The sequence below is a fragment of the Protopterus annectens genome, chromosome 1.part1, assembly GCF_019279795.1.
Source record: "Protopterus annectens isolate FY-2018-M chromosome 1.part1, PAN1.0, whole genome shotgun sequence".
In the NCBI taxonomy this organism is placed as follows: domain Eukaryota; kingdom Metazoa; phylum Chordata; order Ceratodontiformes; family Protopteridae; genus Protopterus; species Protopterus annectens.
The window spans coordinates 962,558,931-962,569,953 of record NC_056726.1 but is presented as its reverse complement, the minus strand read 5'-3'; the positions used below and the strand labels follow the sequence as shown (position 1 = coordinate 962,569,953).

Below are 11,023 nucleotides of genomic sequence, written 5' to 3'. Positions count from 1 at the left end.
TCTGGCTGATTAAATTTGTTGTTTGAATTTAATCCACTTCCTACAGGATTGCATGCACATGCCTAAGCAACCCTGCAGACTCACGAGTAAGAAATTGAAGTACTACACTGGCAAATGATTGGCAATCCAACTGTCTTGTGTGAACATGTAGTCCCTTCATTGATCTCTTACAAATCAAATTTAGCTCTGAACAACATCAATGTTATCAAGTGCAGAAGTCAGAAAAGTGATATACAACAGTTAATTGTTCCACCATTTATATAAAAGGCACTATCTTCAAGACAGCTAATCACATGAGAGAGAGACCTTATTGTCTATTACTGAACTATTCCTAGGATTTAAAAATAAATCTCTACTATCAACAATTGTTTACATTTTCCTATTATGCTCATATGCACATCCTAGCAGATGTGGCTGTCTGAAACATGCTGTTGCTTACCTTAAAATAACGTCAAATTGAATTGTTACAAATAAATATGACCCATCATCAATGTGCAGAGCACATTAGTCTTTAAATAGTGTATTTACATAATAATAAAGTGCATGTGTACATATGTATATACAGACATATATATTAAAGCATTATTTCTCTTCTCTGTCAGCAATATTCTTGTTCAATACTAGCCATAAGTTCCTCTTCTGAATAGTCATACAAAACTGGAGCTGGAATGGCAGGCAGAATTTCATTTACACTTGGACACCTATAAGTTACAGACAAGACAATGGAAAGAAAAAAATAAAAACGCATTTACCTTCTGAACTGTCTACTGTATTATTACAAGTGTCGGCTAAGACAATTCCGTTAATGTATGACATAAAGTGCTTTCCATATGCTTGAAATGCATAACATAAAACACATTATCAAAATTAAAAGGACAGTCAGCCAGCCTACAGACATGCACAGGAATTTGATGTGTTTAACTTAGCTGGTTATTGGTTAAATGATATATTTACCACAGAAACTTTTCAGCAACAATATGGCCCACAATAGTAGCAAAATACAATATACATCCATAGTGTGGACAGCCACTAGGTTGTTAACCAGTCTGCCTGCAGCAAATCAGCCAAGACTTAAAAGAACATAAAAACTCCACACAGACAGTATCCTGAGGTCAGTTCTGATCCTACTGACTTAAAGTGCAGACAAATACAATTCTCAAGGTTCAATTCTTTTTGTTGATACACAGCAAGCTGGTATATTTTTTTTCTCTGATCTTGCACTCCACGTCTCCTGATTACCATTTCCAAGTAGAATTATTTCTAGAGTATTTTGTCACTAGTCATGAGAAAAGTACCTCATATGAGTTAAGTATTCAGGCTTGATAAAGCCACTGGCAGATTATAACAGGAGCAATTCAGGGGGTCAACCAGCCCCCCCCCCTTGTCCATGGCCATCCAAGAAAATAATTTTATTTTAAAAAAAAATATTTTCAGCACTGCTAACTCATTTTAGAGGGCATATGTGCTGAACATAACAAGCGATCACTAAGAATTGCTTTTAGTTACAAACATAACAGCATTAAAATGGCATATACTACCTGCAGGGTCTGACATTTGTGTATAAACAGGATGGGTCAGTGACAGTATTCAATATGGGATTTTTATTTATTCATTGAAGGAAACATATATTTTTTACTTTCTTTACTTCAATAACTAAATTCCAGTGGAGATCCTACTGAAAGTACCAGAGTTTTCTGTTTCCTGCCCTCCCATGGTTCATTGGGTTGACAACAAAAAGAAAGTCTGCAAGTATAAAACAGTATAGTACAAAGAGCTGTGGTTGTGGATTGCCAGTTTAAAAGAGAGCAGCACGTCTTGTTCTCACAGCAAGATGGGGTTAGTATTTTTGTTTGATGCCATGTAATCACATAAGCGTGTGGGCTAGCTGTGCTGTGCATGAAAGCAACTTACCTTCTTCATTTGTTCAAATTAAAGACCTAGTGCAAAGGTGTTTTTATTAATGTTACTTTTTTAAGTAAGTAATGCTTGTGCCATGTAAACTGAGCTTTCAGACTCTAAAATATGCAGTTTTTACTTTAGTTTGATCACTGGAACTATATTTATTAAGGTTAATAAACTTGTGTCTGCATTTCCTGTCTGCTAAGCAACTTCCCGACACTTCCTGATTCTGAGTCATGTGATCCTGCACGTTGATGATGTAACTGGGGGGAACAACTTGTAGTGGATAGGCATATTTTTGGTCATCTGAAGCAGAGTTCAATATACAAAGTGACATAGACTTCAGTGCAATCAATTACTTAGTTAATAAATCATTAACTAACTAAATGCATATATATTCAAATAATAAAATGATAAATAGAGCAGGGTAAGATTCCTACTAAAGTACATTATGCATGGAATACATTGTACAACATTGATATATGAAAGTAATAAATGGTTTCTAGCCGGCTTTGGTTTCTCTTAGAGAGGAAAACTGCTTGTATGTGAATCACCACAATGACAGCCTACAATGAAGTGTAATTGTGCATGTTTTACATCAGCTGGATAAGTGCTGTCATTAAAAATGTTCATTAAACTGAATGAACTTCTCAGAAAGGCAAAAGCTCAGTCTGTATTTGGGATAAGATACTACATTGAGTACCTGGTGGTAAGCCACACTGCTTGCAGTATCAAGTTCCATATGCAGATGGGGCTGTACTGCAGGCTTTTAGAGTTGTGGGGGAAAGCCTAGGTTTATGTGCATGCATAGTTTGGTATTGTGTAAGTCACTCACACTCTCTTGAGAGGATGGTTCCCAGCATTCTATTTTCAAAAAAAAAAGATTTAATTCCCTGAGGGACCTGTGGTTCTACAAATCTACTCCTCATCTTGGACAGGTAGAACATAGTTATGACAGGCATGCTACCCTACAGGTGCAGCTCCTGCATTAGATGGTACCAGTACTGGCGGGGCCAGTCCGGGGCAAAGTCGGATCATTTTTGGTTCTCTTTTCTGACTTCTGGGAGGAGAGGGAGAGAAGAGAAGAGGGAGGAAAGGCATAATAAAGGTTTTTTTTTTCAGGTTTTTCCAACTGGCCCACTTTCCATCCATGTGTGTGATAAGTCCTTGTGCAGAATCTTTTTGATAATTTTGAGGAGAGAGGGCAAATAGATCTATGTCTAGGCTCCCCATTTCTCTATCATGTTGAAGACTTGTGGATTTATTTTCCTCATTCATGAGGATAGGTTTCTTGCTTAATCTAAAGTAGTTTGTTTTTTTTTTTTCCTGGCAGGAATTGAGAAGATGTATTTGTAGGTAGGTCTGTGTGTGTGTCCCACAGTGCCATAGCTAATCTGCAAAGGGTAGTGTGCCCCTTGCTTGTTGTTTATATACCACATGACTGTGGTGTTGTCCATCTTTGCAGCTTCACTTGAACGTTAGACCTGGCTCCCTGACAGCAATGCCATGTATGACATATAGGTGGACCTGCTGCACTGGACATAGAGTGGACTCAATTGCCCTACCATGTCCTTAGCTAAGTTTCTACTATGCTCAGAATAGATAATGACATTCACTGGCATAGAACTTTATAGAACCTTGCTACCTGTTTCTGGCACAGAGACTCTTCAATTTAATATCTTAAGGTATCAAACTAGACATGTCTTGCTTCCCTTATGATACCATCAGAAAGTACTAACAGATGACACAGAATCAGAATGTAATTTGATGAAGCTCAGCACGTTCTTCATAAAGACATACATTTTTTAAATTTAATAAATATAATTCCATTGATATAACCAAAGTAAAATCTACATATTTCAGAATCAGAATACATACTTTACATGATTAAAGCATAATTGCAGCAAAAAGAATTGGTAAGAATACCTTTGCACTTAGTCTTTAAAGTCTGGAATTAATGGCTAGTATGAGTGTCTATGAAATAAATGGGATTCTTTTTTTATTTCCATGCTGGTAAGCAACCATATAAAATGGAGCTTGCTGTGCTATGGATAAAAGCAACTTATCCAATTCATTTGCTTAATTTAAAGTCTGGCATTAAGGGCTAGTATGTATTCCTGTGAAATAAATTAATTGTTTATGCTGGCATGCAAATAAGTAGGGTAACTGTGCTGTGGACAAAAGCAACATATGCTCCTCATCTGCTCACTTTAAAGTATGTTATTAAGGGCTAATATGCATTTGTATGCAATAAATTAGATTTTTTATGTTGTCAAACAACTAGGTATGGATGAAAACAACTTACTCTCTTCATCTGCTCAATTTAAAGTATGGTATTAAGGGCAATGGTGCATTTGTATAAAATAAATTGGAATATTTACTCACTAGTCAATCTATGTGTGAAACAAAAAAACTAAACAACTAACCCAAAATTAAACTTGCAAGTGAAAAAGGCTTTATTTGCTTTGAAACTAAAAATAATCTTTGTGAGATACAAAGGAGAAACTGTTCCTGATTTCACACAATGAGCTTTGATTTGCCTGATATTTTTGGTCTGCAATGTACATATTGTCATTTGCTCAACCTACAGTCTGGCTTTACGGGACTAGTGTGTCCTTGTATGAATTAAGTTGGAATTTATACTTTCTGGCTACTGTTTTTGTGAGACAAAGTTGAAACTTTCCTTGAGTTCACAGAATGTTCCTGACTTTTTCTCACATTTTGTTCTGTGCTTTATAAAATTTGTGGTTTTCTGACAAATCACTGAGAAGTGCAGTTTCTAAACAGGGGTTGGAGGCTGGCTGTGGATGAAAGCAATTTGCCCTCTTCTCATGTACTCAGTTTTCAGTGTAGCATTACACGATTAGTATACATTTGTGTGAAATTAGTTGATATATTCACCCTCTGGGTACTACTTGTGTGCTGAGTTTGTTTCATATCAATGGTTTGTGCATCACAGAATTTCTGGTTTTACGGCAAGTCATTCAGGACTGCACTCATTAAATGAGGAGCAAGATATGGATGAAAATAACTTACTCTCCTGTTGTTTGTTCAGTTAATAGTCTGGCTTTACATGACTAGTGTGTATTTATATGAAATAACTTGGAATATTTATTGTTTGGATACCATTACAGCTGGTTGAAACTGTTGCTTGAATTTTAGATAATGTCCATGATGTTGTCTCATATTTTGGTCTGTTCCTTATAAAATGTGTTTTGCTGGCAAATCACTGAGGATTGCAGTCACTAAAATGACAAACATTTGTGTTTTAGATGTTATATACTATAGAAAATGTATGCCAATGCAAAAATGTCATTTTAGCAATGATCTAAGTATACAAGAACAATATTTAAAATCTGTTCCTGAATTTGTGTCTTTTTCTTTACTATAAGTTGGCCTTTTCTGTGACTCTTGTACTAAAAGTTTGAGAGTCATATTTTATTACAACCACATTTTTAAGAATAAGGGTGATGTGCAGAGATGTATTAACTACAGAGGGGATTACATTGATCAGTCACAGCATGAAGTTATGGGAAAGAGTAGTGGATGCTGAGTTAAGAAGGGACATGATGATTAGTGATCAGCAGTATGGTTTCATGCCAGGAAAGAGCACTACAGATGTGAAGTTTGCTCTGACAGTGTTGATGGAAAAGTACAGAGAAGGTCAGAAGGAGTTGCATTGTGTTTTTATAGACTTAGAGAAAACATATGACAGGGTGCCTAGAGAGGAGTTGTGGTATTGTATGAGGACGTCAAGAGTGTCAGAGAAGTATGTAAGAGTGGTACAAGATATGTATGAGGGTAGTGTGACAGTGGTGAGGTCTGCGGTGGGAGTGACGGATGCATTTAAGGTGGAGGTGGAATTACATCAAGAATCAGCTCTGACCCCTTTCTTATTTGCAATGGTGATGGACAGGTTGACAGATGAGATCAGACAGGAGTCCCCATTGAATTTGATGTTTGCAGATGACATTGTGATTTGTAGTGAGCACAGGGAACAGGTGGAGGAGACCCTGGAGAGATGGAGATATGCTCTAGAGAGAAGAGGAATGAAGGTCATCAGGACTAAGAATACATGTGTGCGAATAAGAGGGAGGATAGAGGAATGGTGAGGATGCAAGGAGTAGAGGTGGAGAAGGTGGATGAGTTTAAATACTTGGGATCGATAGTTCGGAGTAATGGTGAGTGTGGAAGAGAGGTGAAGAAGAGAGTACAGGCAGGATGGAATGGGTGGAGAAGAGTGTCAGGAGTGACTTGTGACAGATGTGTACCAGTACGAGTGAAAGGGAAGGTCTACAAGAGCGTAGTGAGACCAGCTATGTTACATGGGTTGGAGACAGTGGCACTGACAAAAAGGCAGGAGTTAGAGCTGGATGTAGTAGAGTTAAAGATGTTAAGATTTGCACTGGGTGTGATGAGGGTGGACAGGATTAGGAATAAGTATATTAGAGGGTCAACCCAAGTTGGAAGGTTTGGAGACAAAGCCAGAGAGGCAAGATTAGATTGGTTTGGATATGTGCTGAGGAGGGATGCTGAGTATATTAGAAAAAAAATGCTAAGGATGAAGCTACCAGGTAATGTACAGTTGTGTACACTTACCATAAATGTAGATGTTTGAGTGTATTCACTGTTGCAGTCATTAAATTTGAGTTATCTGCTTGCAGGTAGCCCTCAGTCAGCCTGATTAACAAAGTCGTGGGTCCTGCGTCAGTTGCTGTCCCTTCTTCCATGACGTCAGGTTGTCAGGGGTATAAAACATGCAGCCAATGCCACTACATCAGTTTTTCTTGCCCCAGATGTCAGGTGACCCCCTAATGGGAAGCAATTAAATAAAAAAGTACAATGATATACCTCCAACAAGAAAGCAAATACACCAAAAAGCTTTTAAGCATAGTAAAGGAAAGTAGAGGCATAAGCAAAAGAAGTTAGGGAGCTGGAGGGAGGGTAACCAGGACTGCAACAGTGAACACACTCGAACATCTACATTTATGGTAAGTGTACACGACTGTACTATGTTCTTCATGTTTCACTGTTGCAGTCAATACATTTGGGTAGATTTTCAAAGCTGTGGTTGGGAGGAGGAGTTTAAATAGCATTAGGACCAGCTATAAGGCCCTGCAAGACTGCAGTGGCAAAGCCAGCTCTGGATTTAGAGAAAATTGGCAAATGGTAATGCTTGATGAAAGTATGTACAGAACTCCAGGTAGCAGCTTCTAGGATGTCCCTGGTAGGGACACCTCTGAGAAAGGCTGTAGAAGTAGATGCAGCCCTGGTGGAATGAGGTCTGATCCCCTGGGGGACAGGTTTTCCATGGTGCTTATAGCAGAAATGAATGAATGGTCTATCCATTCAGAAATGGTTTGCTTTGAAATAGCCTTCCCCTCTGCCCCTGCAGCAAATGCCACCAGCAGTTGTTCAGATTTCCTTTGAGGTTTATTCCTGTCCAAGTAGAATCTGTGTTGTCTGTGCACATCTATGGAATGCAGTATCCGTTCCCCTTTATTCTGTAAATTGTGAAAGAAGGTTGGCAAACGAATAGACTGATTAAGAGTCACACTGGATACCACCTTGGGCATGAAGGAAGGATTGATTCTGAGGGACACCCTGTCCACATGAAAGATGATGAAAGGCTCCACTGCCATAAGGGCCTGTAATTCAGATACCCTTCTAGCTGAAGTGATTGCTAAAAGGAAGCTGTTTTCCAAGAAATACATTTTAAGTCCACAGTAGCAGCTGGCTCAAAAGGAGGTAGAGTGAGTTTCTCCAAAACAAAGTTAAGATCCCAGCCTGGGGTTGGAGCTCCCATGGGTGGTCTCAAATTTTTGGCCCCTTTGAGGAACTGCTTGAGCAGTGGATGAGAGAAGAGGGGAGGTTCTGTGTTATAATCAGCTGAAATGTCTGAGGCGTGGATTTTAATGGAGGAAAAAGACAGGCCCTTGTGAAGCATCTCAGTTAAGTATTGTAAAATCTGAGGTAAACTGGGTGCTGCTGTGCTCATCCCTTGAGATTGGTTTCAGGCACATAATCTTTTCCATTTTTCAGCATATGATTTTCTAGTACTAGACCTCCTTGCCTCTAAAATAATATCCATCACAGGTTTACTAAGGGATGGTAAAGGAAAGATTAGGTAATTAGCCAGGCAGCAAGGTTCAGTGTTAGTAGCTGAGGGTGCAGAATCTGGTTCTCCTGTTGGGACAACAGGGAAGGAGTCTGAGGGAGGTGCCATGGGGAAAACTGTGACACACTGCACAGGAGGGGGTACCAGTGTTGGCGTGGCCAGTCTGGAGCAATCAAAATGATCCTTGGTTTGTCCTGTTTTATTTTTAGTAGTACTTTGGAAAGCAGAGGCAGAGGGGAGAAGGCACAGACTGATAGATTTTTCCAGCTGAAGGATAGAGCATCCACTTTCCAGGCTTATTTGTGGGGAGTCCTTGTACAAAATTTGTCCAATTGGTAGTTCTGGGGAGAGGCAAATAGGTCTATATCTGGGCTCCTCCATTTGCTTGTTAACATGTTGAAAATCCTTGGTTCCAGTTTCCACTCGTGTGGGTCCATGAGGTTTCTGCTTAGTCCATCTGCCAGTGTATTTAATTTTCCTGGCAGGAATTGAGCTTGTAGGTGCACTTGGTAGCTCAAGGCTGTGTTCCACAATGCCATGGCTAGTCTGCAGCAGGGGTAAGAATGTGTACCCCCCCCCACTTGTTTATGTACCACATAACAGTGGTGTTGTTCGTCTTTACCATTAGTTGTCCTGAAAGAATGTGGTCCTTGAAGGCTGTAAGAGCATTCTGTACAGTTAACATTTCTTTTTGATTGATATGCAGGTGCATTTGACTTGGGTTCCATTTGCCCTGAATGCACATCCCTGCCAGGTGGGGCCCCCCATGCATAGTCTGATGCGTCTGTTGTTAGGGTTTGGGCGGCAGGGGGTGGTGTGAAAGGTAGTTCCTTGTTTTGGTGGCAGGCCTCTGCCCACCAAAGGGCAAGGTATGATAGGAATCATTACTTCTAGATCGTGGGAATGTTGACTCCATAGGCTTTTTAGATACCACTGTAGTTTCCTCATATGCAGTCTTGCATATGGAATTAGAAGAATGAAGGAGGCCATGAACCCCAAGGCTTGCAGTGTTTGTCTTGCAGATAGCAGGGTTTTTGTGGCCACTTGTTTGAAGTAGGTTGTCAAATGAATTTGTTTCTCTGGCATGAGGTAAGCCATCTGGGAAGTTGTATTCAAGCTTACTCCCAGGAATATAATTTGTTGACAGGGTACCAGGTGAGATTTCTGTTCGTTTAAGGTGTACCTCAGACAGGTTAGAACCCTTTGTACAAAGGCCAGATGATTCAAAAGTATGTCCTGGCTTTCTGCCTGAATTAGACAATCGTCCAGGTATGGGTATATCCGAATATTTCTTTACCTGCAGAATGCAATAACTGGAGCTCGGCACTTTGTGAATACCCTGGGCGCAGTAGATAAGCCAAAGGGCAGTGCAGGGAACTGATAGTGTGTGTAGCCTGCTTTGAAGCGAAGGTATCTTCTGCAAGATTCCCTGATTGGGATGTGCAGGTATGCTTCTTTTAAATCTAGTGTTGCCAACCAGGTGTCTTTGCCTAGCAAAGGAAGCAACTGGTGAAGAGTCAGCATCTTGAATTTTAGAATCTCCAAAAAGGTGTTTAGAGTAGACAGGTCCAGGATAGGATGCCATGAATTGTCTTTTCCGGGTACCAGGAAAAGTCTCGAGTAGAAACCTTGTCCCTTTTCCTCTTCTGGTACCAACTGAATAGCCCCCATGCTTAAGAGAGAAAGTACTTATTTTGGGCCTCTGCCCACTGATTTGGGGGTAGGTCCAGCCACCTGTTTGGTGTTGGCAACGTGTGGAAGTGAAATCTGTATCCCTGGGACACTATATGTAAAACCCATTTGTACTGGGTAATGAGCTCCCAGTTTTTTGTATGAAGAGCAATTTTTCCCCGCAAAGGGGCAGTTAGTTGATAAGTGCTTGGAAATTTTAAAAGGAAGTCATTGAGACAGTTTACCATGGGGGGAGTCTTATTATTTCCAGATTTGGAAGTGGAGGCCCCCTCACTGCTTAGTCCTGTGTGTCCTCTGGGACTGAAACTTGGGGTTTCTGCTATGTCTGGGTTTGGCTTGAGAAGGCCTGGAATGGGCTGGAAAGGACTAATTTTTAGAGGGCCAGTGCCTACTAAATCTAGGAGGCTGAACTTGTAAGAAATCTTTAACAGTTTGCATAGATTTAGCTTTATTTTCCATCTTTTTAAGAACTTCCTCAGCCTTGTTGCCAAACAGGCGGTCCTGATTTAAGGGAGCATCCTACAATTTAGCTTTAACATGATCAGGTAAAGATTGCTCCTTAAGCCAAACATGCCTTCTGAGCACAGTCCCAGTAACAGCAGCCCTGCAAGAGGCCTCTAATGAATCAAAACCACATTGCAAAGTATGTTTTCCAACCTGTTCAGCAGAATGCATTAAATCCTGTAAGTCTTTATTTTCCACACAATCAGGAATCAACATAATTTTCTGTTTAAGCAATCCAATAACATGTTGTTGATATTTTAACATATGTAACTGGCAGTTTAAAGCCCTAATGGCCAAGGTTGCAGAAGTGTAAACCTTCTTACCCCATCTATCCAGCACCCTGGAGTCTCTATCAGAAGGGGTAGGAATTTTAGCAGCAGAAGCCTTAATGCCCTTGGGCCCCTAAGAAATAGTCTCTGGATCTGCAATAGGATTTTTAAAAAGGAACTTGTGTGACTCAGGGACCCTGTAGTATCTGTCAGGTTTTCTGGGAGCAGGAGGCAAGGAATCAGGGGCTAAACTAGATTCCAAAAAAGCATCATCAACAATGTCCATTACAGGAGGAATAGCTAAAGGCCTATGCTGAGGCAGGAGTAAGAAATCCCTGAGCCTCTTTTTTGAATCAGAAAAATCCTGGCTTTCCCAGTGGAAATGCTCCCTTAGAGTATGTAAGGTTTCACCAAAAGAAAAATCCTCTGGAGGGAAAGCAGAGGGAATAGAGTCCTCTGCATCAGAATCCTCATAAGTAGATAAGGGCAAATCCAGATCATCAGAAGAATCAGAAAAAACAGAATCCTGGTCAGAAGATTC

General features: G+C 40.1%; 1 protein-coding gene across 1 annotated transcript in view; it reads right to left on the bottom strand.

Annotated features, from left to right (window-relative positions):
- Positions 1–240: 240 nt before the first annotated feature.
- Positions 241–11,023, bottom strand: part of LOC122808259 — a 189,455-nt gene continuing 178,672 nt past the window's right edge. Inside the window, exon 4 of the mRNA XM_044079226.1 lies at positions 241–701. Coding sequence (XP_043935161.1) covers positions 599–701 — 103 coding nt within the window. The 3' untranslated portion in view covers positions 241–598. The remainder of the gene's footprint in view (positions 702–11,023) is intronic.